The 21,768-nt window shown below is 37.2% G+C and overlaps 2 protein-coding genes across 15 annotated transcripts in view; both read left to right on the top strand.

The window, feature by feature from the left end:
* ARHGAP32 (Rho GTPase activating protein 32) overlaps nt 1–21,768 on the top strand; it is a 306,989-nt gene that overhangs the window by 223,477 nt on the left and 61,744 nt on the right. For 11 of the 14 annotated variants that reach the window (XM_045370763.2, XM_074015632.1, XM_045370762.2 and 8 more), the window contains one exon: nt 1,983–2,064. The exons of 2 other annotated variants lie outside the window; for them this stretch is intronic. In XM_045370763.2, the coding sequence (XP_045226698.2) occupies nt 1,983–2,064 (82 nt within the window). Of the gene's footprint in view, nt 1–1,982; nt 2,065–18,732; nt 19,080–21,768 lie in introns of those variants that run through there. One more of the 14 variants, XM_005580161.4, reaches the window with a different exon arrangement.
* On the top strand, nt 17,234–17,973 carry LOC102138538 (cytochrome c oxidase subunit 4 isoform 1, mitochondrial-like). The gene has a single exon (XM_005580157.5). It carries the CDS (start codon nt 17,286–17,288, stop codon nt 17,793–17,795), a length of 510 nt encoding a protein of 169 aa, XP_005580214.3. The 5' UTR covers nt 17,234–17,285; the 3' UTR covers nt 17,796–17,973.

The following is a 21,768-nucleotide window of genomic DNA, read 5'->3' as shown; positions in this document are numbered from 1 at the left end:
TGGAATGACTTCTAACATTAAATCCATCATGGCTTAAGTTCATGAAGCAGCTATTTCCAGGGCACCTCCCATCTCCTCAGCATGAGAGTTTCCCAGTTACTGCTTCATCCCCCCAACCCCTCTTCATGAGAGTCTCCAGAGCTCATAGCATCAAGGTCTCCATTGCTGGGACTCAAACCAGAGACTACATCTGGAAGCTCCACTTCTCCAGCTCTCTCTGCTGGAGACCAAAGTGACAGTTTGTTGCAAAGACTTGTAAAAACAGAGATTATTTACAAATGCATTTTTGTATACATCTGTTTAATTTAGAACCTGGGGCTTTTGTAATCACTTTCCAAACCCTTTTATGAAGGGTGGAACACTTACATGAGGCTACGCTGATAACCATGCCCCATATCCCTTCTCATAACTGACTTGTGTAAGAAAAACAATGAAGATTTTTTTAAGTTGACTCCTACCTGGTTCTAATCAGTCTTGGAGGAATTTCTACTTATTTAATAAAATAGGGAGTTGAGTAGAATATATTAAAGAATTTCACCAATAAAACAAATACCTAAAGCATCATTTTGGAAGGCAGTGCGTAGGAATCCCAAAATCACATCTGGTGAACAAAACTGATAATCTGATAATGATACCTCATCTCTACAAAAAATAAACAAAATTAGCCAGGTGAGCTGGTGCATGCCCAGAGTCCCAGCTACTCAGGAGGCTGAGGTGCAAGAATTGCTTGAGCCTGGGAGATTGAGGCTGCAGTGAGCCTAGATTGTGTCACTACTTCAGCCTGGGTGACAGAATGAGACCCTGTCTCAAAAACAAACAAATAAAAGAAACTGATAATCTGTTAATAACCCTTTTCAGCTCATGATAACCGGTTTATATCTTCATAATTTTAAGAACTACCATAGAATATGGATCTAGAAATTGAAATAAGAATGTAGCAAATGAGTATGTGAAAATAATTTCACACAGATGGAAATTATACAGCTCGGAACTTGATGATGAATCATACTCTTGGAAAACTAGTCCATTCTTCCCCAGAGTCTGTCAACAGAGGGATATACAAAGTGATGTAGTTTTCATATTTCAGCTTTAACATCTGCTGCATGGCAGCCCATTTATATTTTTATCTAAGGAAACATCTATAAATATTGATAAAGATTTCCTTTTTGCTTTTGTTTCCAGGCTGTTTATCTTGGTATTTATCCTTTTGGCTATACAGTATCTCTAGATGATCTGGAACTCAGCATTTTCCTAATACGGCTTGTTAGAATTCCAAAAACAATGCCTGCGGTTCCGCTACTAGGTCACTGTGGTGTGTTCCTCAAAGCCAGAGTCTGTTGACCTGCTGAGATTGGCTGTTTTCTTCTTTCTTGCTTTCCCTCTTATCCATGCACTACTAGTTTTTAAAAGCATTGAATACCAAGATTTTAAATGAGATATTATTTTACACATTTATTTCAGTCATGTCTTCTTTTTTTTTTTTTTTTTTTTTTTAATGAAACCTGGGGGAGAGTGAAGAGAAAGGAGAAAGTTCACAAAAAGTTTGAGTTGTGGCTTAGTGTTGATTTAAAAAACCCGTAGAGAAGACAATAAACGTAAGTTGGCAACAGATATCAACATAACTGGATTGAGATTTCAGTAAAGCGCATTATTAAATTATGACATTTTACTTACTTGCATGCATAGCTCATTATCAGACTAAATATTTTAATTCATGTAAGAAAAGATTGGGAAATTAAAAACTAAAAGGAAAAAAGCAGACTTAGATATTTGGACAAATAAAACAGATAACTCTATGTACTCATAGCAACAGATTGTTTTATTATTTGTTTGTGTAATAGGCATCATCTGTTATTTAGAGTCTTGGAATAATAGAATCATTTGGGAGGGACTGTAGAATACATTACTGGAATTCAGTTGGCAGTGTTCACAAATTGGTCTGTTTGCTGGTTTAGACTCCTTTCTTTGTTGCTTTTCATCAGGTGGGACTCTTTCCTGGACACTGTGTTGAGTTAATTAACCAAAAAGTTCCCCAGTCAGTGACCAACTCAGTGCCAAAACCAGGTGAGTACATTTTTTTCACTAGTGTAGTTATTTTATAAACTGCTTGAAGACACAGATTTTCTGTCAGTCAAGTATTTAGCTTGTTTTGTTATTTTTGCATTTATTGACATAATACTACATTCTTAATTTTATATGATTTTGATTTTTAAATGTATTCTTATTTCTCTGTTGATTATTTTGAAAAGGTTTACATGCATTCAAATTTTTAGGCAATTTTGGAGCTGTGTGCTCCATTAAGCTTTGTCATTATTGACTTTTATAGTTGCATCATAGCAGTGTAACTTATTAATGAATAAAATGATAAAAAATAGGTTTAAAGAACTAACATGGAAATTGTAGGATTAACTGGAAATTGATAAATGAAAAGTAAGTATATTTTAAAAGGGCATATGAACATCAAAACTATTTTAAACAGCATTTCTTATTACTTAAATAGTATACTTACAGTGCTACATAAATCTGTAGAATATATTACAAGTAAGCATTATTGAAGGGGATAAAAATCAAGAAAATGGGAATTTTGGTATTTATTGAGGTGATTTAGTTTTGGGAAGATTCAACAGAATGCCTCATCTGGAACTTTTTGATGATGTCAATTAAAAAAAATACAAACAAAGTCTAAAACATTTTGAAGAGAAGAGGGAGTCATCCAACTTATTTTTCCTAGCTATATTACATTTCTTCTGTCCTTTCCCACCTCCCAGTAAAAGGAGAAGAAAAAATTTCTGGGCCTCAGAATTTATTTGAACTGTTTTCCTTATAGTAGTATTTTCTAGTTTTAGGACCTGTATGTAAGAGTTAAGGAAAAAAAAAAAAAGTTATTCTTTGCTCTTTTGGTATTTTCACACTTGTGCTCCCAAAGCTTACATCAAACAATCTTTGCTAATAGTATTTAAGTAAAGGGTAATAATACCTTTCAAAGCTTATTTCTTCATAGGAGACTAGGGAGTCATTGTTCCCATTTCTCTCATTGGAATTTGTTTATTTTAGACTGACTTTATTGCTCAGTAGAGGAAATGCTTCAAAACAGTGTTTTCTGCAGTTCTGCTTGAGTCAGGATTCTCAGTTCTTTTCAAAGCAATTTTATCCGTCTTGGGTAAACTTTTTTAAAAAACTCCTAAGTGGGTACTGGTTCGGTAAATCTTCGTTAGTAACTGTAGATTTCATTCTTTTTAAAAATATGGCATTATTTTAAACTTAACTTTTTGAAAACTCAGCTTTATTGAGATAAAATTCACATATCGTGCAATTTACCCTTTAAATTGTGTAACAGAGTTGTACAGCCATCACCACAGTTAATTTTAGAGCACCTTCATCACTTCATAAAGAAATCCCTTATCCATTAATAGACACTGCTCCCTGCATACTACTCCCAGCCCTAAACGACCACTTGTCTACTTTCTATCTTTATTGATTTCCCTATTTTGGACGTTTTGTATAAATGGAATAATATAGAATGTGGTCTTTCGTGATGGGCTTCTTTTACTTAGCATAGTGTTTTCAAGATACACCTGTGCAGTGGCGTGTATCAGTACTTCTGTTTTAATTCCTTCTTTTTTAATGGCTGGATAACATTTCATTATATGCATACACCACATTTTATTTGTTAATTCATTTGGAGTTGTTTCCATTTTTAGCTACTTTGAATATTCATATACAATATTGTATGTGGATGTGTTTTGATTTCTCTTGGGTATATGTCCAGGTGTGGAATTGCTGGGTCATATGGTAACTATGTTTAACCTTTGAAGAACTGTCAGCTGCACCATTGGTGTAGCTGTACCATTTTACAGTTCCACCAGCAGTGTATGAGACTTCCAGTTGTTCCATATCCTTGTCAACACTTGTTTTTATCTGGATTTTTTTGATTATTGCCTTCTTAGTTGTGAAGTAGTATCTCACTGTGGATTTGACTTGCATTTTGCTTTTGGCTAATAATGTTTAGCCATTTTATATGTCCTTATTGGCTATGTGTTCATCTTTGGAGGGTATCTATTCATATCCTTGCTTATTTTTTTTTCTTCTACCTTTTTCTTTCTTTTTTTTTTTTTTTTTTCGAGACAGGGTCTTTCTCTGTCACCACAGACTGCAGTGCAACGTTGTGATCGTAGCTCACTGCAGCCCTCAACTCCCGACCTCAAACTTCTGACTCAGCCTCCCGAATGACTGACATTACAGGTGCACACCATTGTGCCCAGCTTATTTCTAAATTTTTTGTAGAGACAAGGTCTTGCTTTGTTGCCCAGATTGGTCTCAAACTCCTGGTTTCAAGTGATCCTCCCACCTCAACCTCCAGCTTTTGCCCAGTTTTTAATTGGGTTATTTGTGTTTTTGTTACCGAGTTGTAAATGTTGCTCATATATTCTAGATACAAATTATTTACCAGATAATAGTGATTTGCAAATATTTTCACCTGTTTTGTGGTTCATCTTTCACTTTCTTTGATAGTATCCATTGATGCATACTTTTGATGTTTCTTTTGTCATTTATGCTTTTGATTCCTTATTTAAGAAGGCTTTGGCTAATCCACAGTCATGATTTACTCCTATGTTTTCTTCTGAGAGGTTTATAGTTTTAGATGTTACATATTAGTTTATGACCCATTTTTTAAAGTTAATTTCTGTGTATAGTGATGAGGCAGGGGTCCAACTTCATGAGGTTATCCAATTGTTCTAGCACTGTTTGTTGAAAAGATTATTTCTTTCCTGTTGAATTATCTTGATACCCTTGGAAAAATAAATTGACCCTAGACACAATTGACCCTAGGTTTATTCCTGGACTTCCAGTTCTTTTCCAATGATCTATATGCCTTTTTTTGTTTGTTTTTTTTGAGGCAGAGTCTCACTCTGTCACCCAGGTTGGAGTGCAGTGGTGCCATCTCAGCTCACTGCAACCTCCGCCTCCTGTGTTCAATCAATTCTCCTGCCTCAGTCTCCCGAGTAGCTGGGATTACAAGTGTGTGCCACCACACCCAGATAATTTTTATATTTTTGGTAGAGACAGGGTTTCATTATGTTGGCCAGGCTGATCTTGAACTCCTGACCTCGTGATCTGCCCACCTCAGCCTCCCAAAGTGCTGGGATTACAGGTGTGAACCACCACGTCCAGCCTCTGTATGTCTCTTCTTATGCCAGTACTACCCTGTTTTGATTACTGTTGTTTTGTAGTAAGTTTTGCAGTGGGGAATATAAGTCTTCCTACCTTTTTCTTCTTTTTAAGGGTTGCTTTGGTTTTTCTGAGCCCCTTGCAATTCCATATGGGTTTAGAATCAGCTTATCAGTTTCTACAGAGTAGGATGGGATTCTGATAGAGAATATATTGAACCTGTAGATCAACTTGGGATATTATTAACAATATTAAGTCTTCTAATCCCTGAACATAGGATGTTTTTCTATTTATTTAGATATTCTTTTGTATTTTTAATTTTTTTCTTTAGAGACAGTGTCTTGCTTTGTTGCCCAGGCTGGAGTGCCATGGTGTGATCATAGTTCACAGCTCCCCAAACTCCTGGGCTCAATGCATCTTTCCACCTCAGCCTCCTTAGTAGCTAGGACTACAGGCATGTGCCACTGTGCCAGGCTAATTTTTTAGTTTTTTGTAGCAATGTCTCACTATGTTGCATAGGCTGGTCCTGAACTCCTGGCCTTAAGTGATCCTCCCGCATGAGCCTCCAAAAGTACTGGGATTATAGGCATGAGCCACTAGGCCCAGTCAGTTTAGACATTCTTTAATTTGTTTCAATATTTTGTAGTTTTCAGAGTATAAGTTTTATATATCTTTTGTTGAGTTTCTTTATAAATATGTTCAATTCTTTTTAATGCTATGGTACTGGGAATTTTAACATTTCATTTTCTTACTGTTCATGGGAAGTCCATAGGAATATAATTTTTGTATGTGGATGTTATATTTTGAAGCCTTGTTGAACTGTTTATTAGTTCTAACAGTTTCGTAGTGGATTCCTTGGGATTTTCTGTATACAAGATTATGGCATCTGCAGTAGGAACTTTTTACTTCTTCCCTTCCAATCTGGATGTCTTTTTATTATTCTTGCCCAGTGGTCCTTGTGAGAACCTCCAATACAATATTAAATATAAATCTCAAGTGCAAGCATCCGTGTCTTGTTCCTGATCTTAGGGGAGTGCATCTAGTCTTTTACCATTAAGTAGGATATTAGCTGTGGGGGTTTCATAGATGTCCTTTATCAGGGTTGAGAAAGTTCCCTTCTGTTTCTCGTGTGCTAAGTGTTTATAAATAGGGTGTAGGAATTTTTCCGAAGGCTTTTATTCATCTATTGAGATTATCATGAGTTTTTATGGTCATTATTTTGAAGTTACTAAATTCAGCATCAAACATTTAATTTCCTGCACATTATTTTTATCCATCTTTCTGTGGTGTAAGCTTAACTTATGTTAGTTGTTATGTCTCATCTTTGATAGTATTGACTCAGATGTACTATAAACTGAGTTTTTAAAACTTAGCTTAATATTGGCATTAAAATAAACTGTATCAATCAAGTGCTTTCTCTTTCTCTTTTTTTCTTTTTTGAGATGGAGTTTCGCTCTTGTTGCCCAGGCTGGAGTGAAATGGTGCGATCTCAGCTCACTGCAACCTCCACCTCCCGGGTTCAAGCCTCAGCCTCCCCAGTAGCTGGGATTACAGGCATATGCCACCATGCCGGCTACTTTTTTGTATTTTTAGTAGAAATGGGTTTTCTCCATGTTGGTGAGGCTGGTCTGAAACTCCCGGCCTCAGGTGATCCACCCACCTCAGCCTCTCAAAGTGCTGGGATTACAGGCGTGAGCCACCACACCCGGCCCATTCTCGTGTTTTGAATGGAGAAGTGACACTTCAAGTAGGGATAACCTCCAGAAAGTTAGTATTGGGAAATCAGTTATTGATCAGTTACTGATAGCTCTGGAAAACAGGTTTGTATTTGTAGACCTGCATAGCATTGTTATTTCTAAATTAAGAATGACCAAGAAAAACCTTGTATACCTTCAAAAGCTAATATTTTGTCTTTTGTGAGCAGCATTGCAGAGTTAGCATAAGGAAATGTGCTTTTTTTTTTTTTTTTTCTTTTTTTGACGGAGTCTTGCTCTGTCACCCAGGCTGGAGTGCGATGGCGTGATCTTGGCTCACTGTAACCTCCGCCTCCCAGGCTCAAGCAATTCTCCTGCCTCTGTCTCCTGAGTAGCTGGGATTACAGGCACATGCCGCCATGCCCTGCCAATTTTTGTATTTTTAGTAGAGGTGAGGTTTCATCATCTAGACCAGCTGGTCTCGAACTCCTGACCTCGGGTGATCCGCCTACCTTAGCTTCCCAAAGTGCTGGGATTGCAGGCATGAGCCACTGTGCCCAGCTAAAATGTGCATTCTTAATACATTTTGAAAAGGATAATGTGAATTCTGTCAGCCTTGGGCTTGTTTCACACTTTAAAACTGTCTTTGCCTACGGTATAAACAACTTGAATGTTCTATTTATTTTTAACATTGCCATCTGTCACTGTTAGATGCCAAATCTGAAAAATACAGCTATAGTTTGAGACTGAAAATTTGAAGTTCCCTATACTATTACACAACAAGGGTAACATAGGAAAAATATTCTCTTTGAATCTGTTCTTAAATGTTCTTTCTTAATATGTTCAATTATTTGTATATACAGAAATAAAATTAATCACCATATCCTGACCAAGATAGAAAGTATCCATGGTACCTTAGGAAAAAGAAGGTAAGAGTTTGAGAGAGAGAGAGAGAAGAGGAAACAAAAAAGGTGGAAGCTTATCTGTAAGAAATTGTCATTTCATTCAATCACCATAGGTCATGATATAGTGGAAGATGAGGTCTAGGTGGGGAAAGGTGAAAGGGGAAGCACATGTTTTTCTTTGTGTTTGTTTTGCTTGCAAGTCACTGAGGAGCTATTTACTGACACTTTTCTTAAAGGCTTTATGTTCATAGCTATTCTCTCTTCAGATATTTCTTTTTCCCAATTCTCTTTCACCTCTCCTTTACTTATCAGTTACATTATTTGATGTTGTCTCACAGATCTCGGACTCTGTTCTCTCTTTTTTTTTTTTTTTTTTTTTACTCTGTTTCCTTTTTCATTTCTTTTCTTTACTTTTTTTTTTTTTTTTTTTTTTTTTTTGAGACAGTCTCGCTCTATCTCCCAGTCTGGAGTGCAGTGGCGTGATCTCCTGTTTTCTTTGTCTCTCTTTTTTTGTTTTCAGTTTGGATACTTTCTATTATCCTATCATCAAGTTCAGTGATTCTTCACTCTGCTATGTGTAATCAGTCTTCTCTTAAGCCCACCTAACACATTCTTCAATTCTTGTATTTTTCTTTTCTCGAATAAAACTAGGTGGTCTTTTTACAATAATTGCTATGCTGGAATTCCCCATCTTTTCACATCATCCACCTTTTCCACCAGAAAAAAAGAAAGAAGAGGGGTGGGGGGTAGAAGAGAGAAGAGGGAAAGAGTGGGAGAAATGGAGAACAGCGAAGAAAAGCCAGCAGAGATTTTTGAGGCATTAACTTCTGGAAATAAAAGACTAGTGAGTTAGACAACCTTACCTCTGAGGACAGTTAAAAATTTTTGACAGAGGTATAAAAAGTATCTTTGAAGCATTAGAGAGTCAATAAAACCGTAAGCAGTTATTGTGCTAAGGTGAAACAGAAGGAAATCTGAAGGGTGACCCCTGCATATAGAGACATTATTCCCCGAGGATATCTGCTGATGGAGTAGAGGAGGTCGCCATAGTGCTAGGGGAACAAAAATTAGAGGGCAGAACCCATCAAGACAGAGTTGCTGAAAAATGCCCCAAGCTTTGAGTTGGAATCTTTGTAGAAATTGATGACTGATTCTAAGATGTATGTGGAAATACAGAGCCAAGAATACCCAAGACAATTTAGAAGAACAGAAAAGTGGGAAACTTACTGTAGTGTCAAGATATATTGTGAAAGCTTCACTAATTAAGACATTGGTATAGATGTACAGATAGACCAATAGATCAGTGGAACAGAATAGAGTCCAGAAACAAACCTGTGTCTATATAGATACTTGATTTATGACAAAGGTGGCATTGGAGGGCAGTTTCAAAAGAACAATCATTTCAATAAAAAGTACTGAGTCAACTGGACATCTGAATATAAAGAAAAAGAAGCCTGATGATCTTTATTTAACCCCATACACAAAAATCCATTCCAGGAGAATTACAAATCTGTATGTGAAAGAGGAAACAATAAAACTTTAGAAGATAATACTATAGAATATCTTTATGACCTTGGCTTAGACATAGTATTAATTATAACTGAAAAGCTTAATAATTAAACAATTCAAAGTAATAACTTTATCATAATATGCCATTAAGATAGTGAAAGGGCAAATCACAGTGTGGGAAGGTATTTGCAGAATGTGTATCTGACAAAGAACTTGTAAAGAATCTTTAGGAAAATGCAGATCAAAGCCTTATTGACTCTTCATTACATACTTACCAGAATAATTAAAATTTAAGGGTAACAGTATCTGAGTTTGGCAAAGATATATATTAATAGGAATTCTCATATGCTGATGGTGGGAGTATTAATTTGGGACAATCATTGGCATTATCTATTGAAGTTGATACACAACTGTAACCCAGCAGTTCCACTTTTAGATGTATATAGAGATTCATGTACACAGACGAAGACACATGCATAGAAATGTTGATAGCAGTTTTATTTCCATTTGTTAAAAACTGACAAAACTTAGGGTGTATACATGGTGGAATGAATAAATGAAGGTATATACAATAAATTCCTCTACACCAGTAAAAATGAATGAGTTAAAACTATTTGCAACAACATGATTGAATCTCACAAAAAATAGTATTAAAAGTCCTGATGTACACACTTACACTGTAAAGTTTCATGTATACATTTATAGAGTTCAAAATCCTAAGAGTTGAAGACTGCTCTGTGGTATTAGAAATTAGGATAGCAGCTACCTTTGGGGAGGAAAGAGGAGGTCAATGATTGGGATGGGCAGGAGACAGGATTCTGGAGTACTGGTAATGTTCTGTTGATCCAGGTGGGAATTATACAAAAATGTCATGATGTTGAGCATCTTTTTGTGTGCTTATTGCCCATTGTCTATTTTCTTTGTATTAATGCCTATTTAAGTCTCTTGCTCTTTTTGAATTGGTCACTTTGCATTTTTAAAAAAGATTTCACCCATCCAGATGAATATTCTTTGCAGCATTGCTTTAATACACAAATGTTGGAAATCGTATTTTCAAAAAATACTTTTGGTACTTTTGTACTGTAAAATACTTTGCAACCACCACAAAGTAAGTAGAAGCCTACGCAGTAAACCAGGGGATTTTTTTTCTCTGATACATTGTTAAATGAAAAGGCAAATTACAAAACAGTAAAATCGCATTGTAAATTCATAGAAAGAGGATCTAGAAGGCTACATACGTAACTGGAAAGGGGAATGGGATTATGGAGACAGTAAGAAACATTTCATTTTTTCTCCATTTGCTTCTGTATTGTTTAATTTTTTTATAATTGAAATGGGATCATTCGCTTGGCCCCTTCTCAGGACTCACAGGTCAGGGGGAGCATGCAGGTGAGTGGGTGCAGAGGCCAGGATGAGCACTTCTGGGCAACTGGTAGAAGCAGAACTCTGTACAGGCCCATGGCAGCATCTAGAGGTTACCCATGACTCCTGGAGCCCCAGAGGGCGTGTGTTACAGTGTGCTCTTTTAGCTTTGCCATCCATGGGTGGCTTAGACGTTAAACAACTCAGTGGAGGGTCAGTGTGACAGCCTCTTGCACCTGTATCCAAGTCCTTGTCTGGGGTCCAGGAAGAATCAGGACGTGCAAATGAATTGAAGGGTGGTGGTGAATGGAGAATTGTATTGAGTGGTAGAAGTGGCTCTCATAGGGATGGGGAGCTGGAAAGGGGATGGAGCGGAAAGGGGTCTTCCCCTGGAGTTCAGCCGTGCCCACCTGAACTCTCCTCCGAAGTCCTGCCGTCAAGCCACCCCTCTGAAGTCAGGCTGCTTTTCAAACATCCGGCTGCTTCTTTCCTTCTCTGCCATTCTGCCGCTCTGCTGGTAGGGCCTGGGGTTTCTATGGGCACAGGATGTGGGACGGGACAGGCCAAGGTGGTTTTGGAAAAGGCAACAATTGTGGGGGTGGGAAACAGGAATGCATGTCCTCACTTTGGGTCATAGGTCCAGGCTTGAGGGTGTGACCCTTGCCAGGGACCACCCTCTTTTACCCAGTGTTTCCCTTTCTCCGGCCTGTATCACAATGAGCATGTATTATTTTGTAGAATACGAAGAAATAGATTGTAATCTCCTGTTAACTGAACCCTGCCCAGATAGGTAATTTCCAAGATCCTTCTTAATGCATCTACCCCATAAAATGTACACTAGTGACACTAGAGTTAATGCAGATGTTTAATTTATTTACCTGTGTGAAAAGCAGCAGGGTTAAAGGGACAGAAGTTCAGGCAACCTTGGGTTCAATCCCTATGCCACATTTTACTGTCGGGGTATACATCATTTGGCTTCTCTGATTTTCAATTTCCATATCTAAAAAGTGAGGCAAGATTATTATTTCAAAGATTAGGGATAAGGTACTTAAGACCCCTGGATACTTAATGAATGTCAACTGTTATTTATTGATTTATATTTATTTACTACGTTATTTAAATTCATGAGTATCAGAAACTATACTTAATTTATATAGATACTTATTTAAGATACTATTTATTTGATATAAATCTACATGCCAAGATATCACAGTTGTGTTAGTCTGTTCTAGCGTTGCTGTAAAGAAATACCTGAGATTGGGTAATTTATAAAGAAAAGAGGTTTAATTGGCTCACAGTTCTGCAGGCTGTACAGGAAGCATGGCGCTGGCATCTGCTCAGCTTCTGGGAAGGCCTCAGGGAGCTTTTAATTATGGTGTAAAGCGAAGTGGGAGCAGGCACCTCACGTGGCAGGAGTAGGAGCTAGAGAGAGTGGCAGAGAGTGCCACATACTTACACAGCCAGATCTCACGAGTATTCACTATGCAAGGACAGCTCCAAGCCATGAGGGATCTGCCCCCATGACCAAAACACTCCCACTAGGCCCCACCTCCAGCATTGGGGATTACGATTGTACCTGAGATTTGGGTGGGGACAAATATCTAAACTATCACAGTGCATGACTGAAACAAATTCATTACAGTAGTTTTCACAGAATCATGGTGGGGGAAGGAGTTTGCATCACAGATTTCTGTTTTTTTGAAGATAATTTTTTTCCGGTTAACAGATATACATTAAAGGTGAGACTTTTTTTCTGTAAGACTAGTTAAGAGCATGTGTGAGAAGACAGAAAAGAGTAGAACAGGGAAATAGATCTGTAACTGATGTGGGTACAATCAATTGAGATAACTCAGTACCTTTGGACCAGCCGGGCTTTTATTTGTAGTAGTGTTTCAGGAAACCAGTCCTCTAGTATCTTGCTTTTTATGTTATTTTACTTTCAGTATTACCTAATTCCAGTTGTCTTGTTTTAAATTTTGACTAGCTTGCTCCTGGATTGTTTCTATTTTCTTTCTTGTTTCAGTTTCCAACACTTTTTGCTCTTTTGTAGCCATGTTTCTTTGCATGTCACTTTAGTAAGAAGTGACCACACATTTATATATCAACTAAAAGAGGTCCAGGTTTTTACTTACTCTCTTGGGAGTATTGCACTGAATATGCTTCCCATTGAACAAATGCTTAAATGTGTTAAGAATCAGATTGTTAAAATCCCTACCTTCAGAAGCACTGATATGAGAGTCAAAGGAGTACTAAACTGCTAAAATGTCTTGGGAAGCTTTCTCCCCAAATACATTACAAAGGATAGATCAAGATAATATTTTCTCACTCTGTATCAGGGGAAAACAGAAAATTTATAATACCATGTATTTATAAAGTGCTTTAGGGTTTATGAATACTTACATTTCCACTGTTTAAATGGGACATGAATCTGGTCACAACCGTGTGAGCTTGCTAGGGATAGGGAATGTATTTCCATCCCTCCCCTTCCTACCCTTTTTAACAAATGGGGCAACTGGAAGCTTAAGACACTTGCCTGAGGCTTCACAACTAGGATTTACTGAAATGTCCTGACACCTAATAGTAATCACAGCCAGCACTTACATAGTCCTGTGTGCCAGGCCCTGTGCCATGCACTTGACGTGGGTTAACTAACTTGTGTGCAGTTAGTTAATTCAAAACCCAGAATTCTGCCCACTGTAGAACATTGAATAGACATAAAGATTTTTGTTCTCTCTGTCAAAACAAAAATTTTATTCCTTTTGCTTTTATTATAATAGGAATAAATAAAACGTGTTTGCATTTTTATAAGGCCTGTATAAACAGAACAGAAATTAGGGCAAAAGATGGGCTAAATTGAGGTTAAAGAGAATTGCTTACAGGAACCTACTTAATTTGCTAATTTTGTTTTCAGTCATCATCCTTCCTAATGCTGCTTTAATTTTTAAAAATCTTTTAATTTTTCCTCACTATGCATAAAACATATCCCCAAACTCTATTATATTGTAGCATTTCCAGTCATTCTTTTCCATTTTCTTAGTATAGTATTTCTCCCTGTATACTTGACTGGAATCTCCTTGTGTTTTCTGAACATGGCACGTGGCTTCATAGCTTTCATTTTGCTCCTGCTGTTCCTACACCCTGAAATGCCTTCCCCATTTTGGCCAGTTGAAATCCACCTTATATTTCAAGACTCAGGCCAGAATCCGCTTCTTCCATGAAAGTTTCCCTGACCCACTCCCTAATCCCATCTCCTCTCCACCACTAGTGCAAATTTAATAGCAGTTATTTCACATATTCACTAAACTGTACTTTCTTCATAAGTGACAAACATGTCATTCATCTTCATCTCCTCCCCAGGCAGTGTGTATAGTGGTTACACAACTAATGCCTGTTGAATTAATCCATCCTAGTACTTATCAAATTAAAATTTTAGAGTACAGCTTTCATCCTGTAACTCTTATCTTCAGAAAATTGGGTGAATTCCTCCCTCTATGCCAGAATTAGATAGAAAATTTTTAGTGTAGAATTTAAGTTGTTTCACAAATACTGGAACGAACTTATCTTTGTAGCCTTCCCCCCACCCCATTTCTTACCTACATTCAGCTTCACTAACATGTTTCCTTTCTCTTCTCCCAAGGTACTCTGGGCTTCCCCCTTCCCTCACCTGTGACTGACTTACCATTTTTTTGTGTGAAGATTCCCTAGGCCACTCTTTGACAAACTTGAATTTGCATTCAGCTCACCTGAGTGCACATTCATTTCTCTCAAAAAAGTTTTGAGTTTGATACTTCACTTTCTGTGTGTCTTTTTTCCCCACTACATGGTTTTGTTTGTTGGCAGATGTATTTTATAGTAATTCGCATCTTTTATATGGATGCTCCAAAACAGTTCTTGATTGATAATTATAAGCATGGACAGTTTTCAATATAGTTACCAAAAATGTTTCCTAAACGCATATGCCCTTTAGTCAGTGCTGGGAGTAGCCCCCTAATCAGTCTTTTTCTTGCCCTAAGTAAAGGGGCTTTTCCGCTTTCGGCCATTTCCAATATTCATTCATTCATAGATCAAGAATTTATTGAGTGCATACTAAGTGCTATGGCTAAAACATGAACACACCAGACAGAAATTCCACCATTTTGGTGTTTGTATTCATGTGTGACAAGAAGGGGAGAGGTAAATAAATAAATAAACAATATAGTATGATAGATGAGGGCTATGAAGAGAAACAAAGCTGAGAAAGGAATGCCAAGACTAGGAAGTGCTGGGATGTGGCTTATGTGGGGTTATAATTTTCAAGGGAGAGTAGGGTAGTCCTGGAATGGCTCATTAGAAGCCTCCTTTTAAACAAAGACCTGAAGGAGATGAGGAGGGGAGATCTGCATGTTTCCGGAGGAAGAGCTTTCCAAAGATGGAACAGCAAGTGTAACGATACCGAGTTGAATGTGGGTCAGTCTTGGTAAGTGGTCAGGAGGAAGGCCACATTGGCTAGAGCAGTGGGTAAAGAGATGAGATGAGGTCAAGAGGGGAGAGGGGTCAGATCTCTCTGGGGCCTGGGGGCCACTGTAGGGGTTTTGGCTTTTATTTAGAATTAATTGGGCAGTGGAAGACATTGAGCAGTTTTTGTTTGGTTCGATTTATCTTGTTAAAAGGATCACTTTGCTTGCTGTGTTAAGAGGAAAGGCAGAGATAGGTAGAAGAAGAGGGGCTGGCAGTGGCTGTTGCAATGAGCCAGGTGAGAGATGATGGTAACTTAGACCAGTATGGTAGCTGTGTAAGTGATGAGAAGGGATTTGCTTCTGGATATATTTTGGCCATGGAGCTGGCAGAATTTGCAGACATACTGTGAAGGGATTGAATCATTCAGGTAATTTTTTTTTTCTTTTTCTTTTTTCTTGTTTTTTTTAAGATGGAGACTTGCTCTGTCACCCAGGCTGGAGTGCAGTGGCACAGCTTGGCTCACTGCAACCTCCACCCAGATTCAAGCAATTCTCCTGCCTCAGCCTCCCCAGTAGCTGAGTTTACAGGCATGTGCCACCACACCTGGCTAATTTTTTATTTTTAGTAGACAGGGATTCACCATATTGGCCAGGCCGGTCTCAAACTCCTGACCCTATGATCCGCCCGCCTTGTCCTCCCAAAGTGCTGGGATTACAAATGTGAGCCACTGCGCCCGGCCCCATTCAGGCAGTTTTTATGATAGAATGATTAGAATGAAGCCATTGCCTTTCCAGTGAATTCTCTTGTTGCCTCTCCCACCCACGCAAAGATACATCCTAGTCCAACATAGGGGGATAGCCACCAAACGTTTTGTTAAATATGAGAGAAAAACAAGTGACCTCTCCTACATAGTCACTAGATGGCACAGCATCTTTTCAGTCAATTATATTTTTTAACTTTTTATTCTGAAATAATTGATCTCAGAGGAAGTTGCAGAAATAGTACAGAGAGATCCCCTGGACTCATCACTCAGTTTCTCCCAGTTGGAATGTAACTATATAGTAGTACATTATCAGAACCAGGAAACAACATGGTCACAATACTGTTAACTAGATGCAGACCTTACTCCAAATTCACCAGCTTTGGCAGCACTCATTTTCTTACCATGTATTTTTATATGGCATTAGAGTACAGCTTTTTGGGTTTCAGATGAGAATTATTGTCATTAATTATGTAAATCTCCCACACACAGGCCAATGATTGTGGAATACGGTTATTCCTATCAATGTTTATATGTTGATATGTAACATATATTACTTAAATAACATTTTATTTATAATATAATATATATTAACATATATATTACATAACACATATAAACATGGATGTTTATATGTTACGTAATATGTGGGGCTTACGGATTGTTCTAAATATTCCCAAATGACTTTTCTACAGTAAAAATATGTACTTTCTTTTTTATCACTCTCTTCCTTCATCCCTCCTCTTCTTTCTCTCTTTTCTTCCTCTCTCTCTTTTATCTTTCCCTTGCCCTCCCTTGCTGTCTTTAGTGGTAAGGAAGAGGTTGGGAGGGAGGAATGTTATTCATTTAAAATTAAAGAAGAGTGGCTTTGCCTTCTCCAATAGGAGTAAATTTTAAGAGCCTTATTTCCTATTCAGCTAAATTTGTAAATCCATAGATGTTCTATTGGTAAAGATTAACATGTTTTGCTCTTGCCACATATTGAAATTCTCTATGGTCTTTCTTATTTTAAAATCACATAAATTTATTTTTTTGTTGTGGACTACCATTTATCAACAATTCTATGTTCAGAACTATGTTCAAAGAGGAAGGAAGGAATAAATTCAATCAACAACAGAAGATTTTGGTATGGTGCATGATGAATCCTCCCTGGATAGATATCTCGTCTCTTGCCAGTTACTATTATGGGACCTTGGCAAATTGCTTATTAATCTCTCTGCCTTAGTCTCCTAAGACTATTAATAATAGAACTGCCTTCATTAGATTAGGATAAAAAATGTTTTTAAATACCTAGAATTGTGTGGCACATAAGTGCTATAATGTTATTTTGTAAATTAAAAAATACCTGAGAGTAGAATTTACATTAATATTAGTAAAAAGTCATTGGAACAGCTTCTGGTCGCGGGACACCGGGCGTAGAGGGCGGTCGCGGCAGGCAGTGGCGGCAGAATGTTGGCTACCAGGGTATTTAGCCTAGTTGGCAAGCGAGCAATTTCCACTTCTGTGTGTGTACGAGCACATGAAAGTGTCGTGAAGAGCGAAGACTTTTCGCTCCCAGCTTACGTGGATCGGCGTGACTATCCCTTGCCGGATGTGGCCCATGTCAAGCACCTGTCCGCCAGCCAGAAGGCCTTGAAGGAGAAGGAGAAGGCGTCCTGGAGCAGCCTCTCCATGGATGAGAAAGTCGAGTTGTATCGCATTAAGTTCAAGGAGAGCTTTGCTGAGATGAACAGGCGCTGGAATGAGTGGAAGACGGTTGTGGGCACTGCCATGTTCTTCATCGGCTTCACCGCGCTGGTTATCATGTGGGAGAAGCTCTATGTGTACGGCCCCCTCCCGCAAACCTTTGGCAAAGAGTGGGTGGCCATGCAGACCAAGAGGATGCTGGACATGAAGGTGAACCCCATCCAGGGCTTAGCCTCCAAGTGGGACTACGAAAAGAACGAGTGGAAGAAGTGAGTGAAGCTGGCCTGCGCCTGCCTCTGTCACCTCCATGCAACTCCATGCCTATTTACTGGAAACCTGTTATGCCAAACAGTACTACTGCTAATAAAATGACCAGTTTACCTGAAAAAAAAAAAAAAAGTCATTGGAACAGAAAATATGTAAATATTTTCCGATTCATTTGTTTCTTCAATATATAAATAATTGGGTTAACACAGTTCAGTATTATTAGTTAGTAGAAGTATTGAATCTCAGTATTTATATTGTATTTTGCAAATAACAAGAATCTTTAAAGCTTTAAAAAGTCACAAATTGAGATTGAATGCCAGTTTGATAATAGTTGCCAAAGATTTTCACTTTTGCTAATGAATGTCTCTGGTAGAGGAAAATAAGTGCCTTGGTACTCCATGGGTGAAGGAGAGTTACATATTTGACCTCTGTGTAGTGTATGAAGGAGAAGGTTATACTTGGGAAAACTTCTTTAATTCTGGATTTCCCATTCTGAAGAAACCTTTTTTATTTTTTTCCCTAATAATTGCATAAGAGATTGTCTTAGAATTTTTCACACAGACACTGTGTAAGTTGATACTTAAAAAAATGTGTTAATGGAATAACAATCTTAGCTCAGTATCAGCAAAGATATTAAAAGATTTGTTTTCTCAGCCTATCCTGTTGTTTTAGTGATTCAGCCTTTTACTGGCAGTACTTCCTACTTGATCAATTACTTTTCTTATTTTAAAGGAGCCTAAAGTGCCATCATTTTTATTGGATACACTGTCTCCCACCTACTTAGCAAACAACTGACAAGCAATTAACTTTTTAAAAGAGAAAAGACAATTTAATATCAATTTCATATGGTGTTTTCTGAGCAGGAAATGCTCACCTGTGTGGGGTTGATGGGTGGAGCTCTTCTGGTGAAGCCTGTTCTGCAAGTGTGAGTTTAGGCTGGGGCGTTTCTGTGGTGTTGCAAAGCAGTATGTGCTGAGAGAGGAGGATTAAGCTCCTGGAGGCAGAGCTCTCCCACACACTTGCTGGCTTGCTGGGCTCCACCGACTGGACTGAAAACAGGGCCAAGAATCGTGCTGCTGCAGGGGTCCTGAAGACAGCTGGAACCTGGCAGTGATGTGGGACCTCACTTGGAGTTAACCTGTGGTGGTGAGGTTGGAACCAGTGTGATTATGATTTATTTTCTACACTCATGTACGGAATGCAGAGCTGTTGTATCCTGATGAATCTACTGCTAAATATAGTCATTTGGAATAATTTTAAGTATTGATCTTAAAACTTGTACCACAAGAGGTAAGGAGATCTCAATCAGTCATTTAAATATTTGACTCAAACAATCTTCAGAATTTTTCACTGAAACTATTTTTAGATTATATTTGGGCATATGCTACCTTGGTTGCTCTTAGGTGAATGGTTAATTATTTAATTATTTAGAAATTCAGCAATTGAACATTAGTATTTGTCATGTTTGTAGAGAGGTGATTACTTTTTGAAGTAGGTTTTGCTGATTGTACAACACAGATGGTTATTTTCCCAGTCGGTTTCAAGAAATATCTTTTTTTCTCCTATTTCCAATTAGCTTATTTCTTGTTTTCTGTGCATTAGGTTAATATAACAAAAATTTTTATGATTAAAAGAACCTGCCTTTATTTCTTAAGCTGCCAGCTTATATCATATTTTTAATTTTTTTCCTGGTAGGTTAATAATATTTCAATTATTGATTAATGGAAATGGGCAGTGCTAATACACTTAAAATAATTTGGTAGGCTGTATAAAGAGGCTCCTTAAGTTTGCATAAGAAAGTAACCTTTCTGGCCTTTTCCCTTCAAGTATGGTGCTTCCCCCCTTCATTGGTATTGGTATTGGAAAGGATAACCATCTCCATCCATAAAATATTTTGTATTAAATCTCAGAGATTTTACCACTAAGATGGTATTCCATATGTATATGGTGTTTCTTCAGACCTCAGTAATAAATGCCTTTCATTAAAATAACATGGAGACCAGAATTTTCTCTGAATCACAAATCAGCCCTTAATAGGGCTGATTAGTATGTTCAGCTTCTTAACAGAGGTTGAACATTTTTCTTTCCAGTGCTTAAATGATATCAATATTTTAATTTTCAAAACCATAAATGGAGGAATTTCAGAATTTACAGCTCTTTTTCATAGCTTTTTAAAAAAGCATCTACTACTCATATAATAATGGTTTGAACTACAATTTCTTTTTTAAAAAAAGAATGCTATATGGCATTTAGTGGAAGATATCAGAAATCTAAAATGTCTTAGGTTAAGTTTATATTTAAGAAAATTATAGGAGGAAGAACTAGAAAGTGATGTCATGTTCTCAGTCCTGAATCCAGGATAGATAGCCAGATTCCGTGTTCTGGAAAGCTGAGTCAGTTTTCTGCTTAGCCCTGTACCGCAGGGATTCTCAAAGTTTTCAGATCAAATGTAACAAGAAATTGTAGTAGTAATAATAGCTCCTATTTATTGACACAGAATTAAATGTTTGGCACATACATTTCATGTAAGCATCATAGTAACCCTAGTGAGAGCTGTTGTTAGGGTCATTTCCATTGTGAGTGAAAGAATTGAGACTTAAGTAGGTAATTTGCTCAAGATCTTGCAATTGGAAAGTGATTAGGGACTGAATTATAACCCTTTGGTCTGATTCCAAAGCCTATTTCTTTTAACAAAAACTCATTGTCAGTTCCATACTCACCAAATATAGAACCTTTCCCCTCTACTTCCTGCAAATCAAAACAAAACCCACAAAAACAAAAACCACCTATGATAGTATCACAGTTCCACACCAAACTTCATAGCTTAATAAAGTGCAGAGAACTATGTGACATTAAAGTATGTATGATTACATTTTAATATGACAAAACTTTATCTCAAAAGAGAGTTTTTACACTGTTAAAATTAAGGTTCTAAGTTTTCTGATTTCTAGAACTAATGTATGTTTTGGTAGTCCTGTTACCTTTGATGTACCTGAATTCCTAGGAATATGTGTTTGTTATATTAAATTTTTGTAAGAATACACAAACATGTCCTCCTGAAATAGTACTAGCTTTTAAGCTTCTTATCAAATAGTACTAGTTCAGCCTGGAAAAATAAGAGCCTAGACAATTTAAAATTTCTTAACAGGTTTTAAAATCTATATTCTGTATATAATATCCCATTCCAATGTTAAAACACTTTAAGTGTCAGGAATTTATATCTACTTCATGTTTTTTCCTCCTGCTTCTGGTAAAATGCAAATCTTCCTTTTGTTCTGTTTTTAGAAATGAAGTTAGTCATAGTCTCTTATATAATAACTGAGGTGGTAAAGTCAGCAAGTTAAAAATACTTCTTACTTTGATTTTGTACCAAGTTGAGAAACAGAACCAATCATATTTATTATTTTAAATTTATAATTTAAATTTTGAAATAAAAATTAGTATCACTTTTAGCAGGAAAAAGGTGTCGCTTATTTATGTCAAGGTAAAATAACCTAAATTTGAGCCTTCTTTGATATTTATAACTGAAATCTGAAGCTTCTAGAAAAGTCAGTGTATAATGTAGATAATAATAGTCTTATCTTAACCATATGACCATTTTCCCAAGGGAACTATGATTTTTAAAGGTCTAGCATGAGCAGGTTCCGTTTTGTAACAGTTTTTGTACTCCTCTAGGAAGGGCAGCAGCATAGTGGTGTTGCTTTGGTTTCATCTTTAACCCTGGAGAAGAGATACAGTTTTATTCAAATGTCTCAATATTTTAGTTAACCGTTGGTATGCCATTCAACATGAGTTGTGCTGATATTCTGAAGAAGCAGTTTATGGCCCATTTTCTGCTCTCTTTTCTCTCAGTGAATTGTTTTTACCTCTTCTGTGTCTAAAAGATTCTTTTCTAAAATCTACTACAGATTTATTTTCTAGATCCCTTGATGTCATTCATTTGCATTCCAGTCAGTAATGCCTTTACAAATGGCTACTC

The sequence above is a fragment of the Macaca fascicularis genome, chromosome 14, assembly GCF_037993035.2.
Source record: "Macaca fascicularis isolate 582-1 chromosome 14, T2T-MFA8v1.1".
Taxonomy (NCBI): domain Eukaryota; kingdom Metazoa; phylum Chordata; class Mammalia; order Primates; family Cercopithecidae; genus Macaca; species Macaca fascicularis.
The sequence above is the reverse complement of the archived record's forward strand: the minus strand, read 5'-3'. Positions and strand labels throughout refer to the sequence as shown.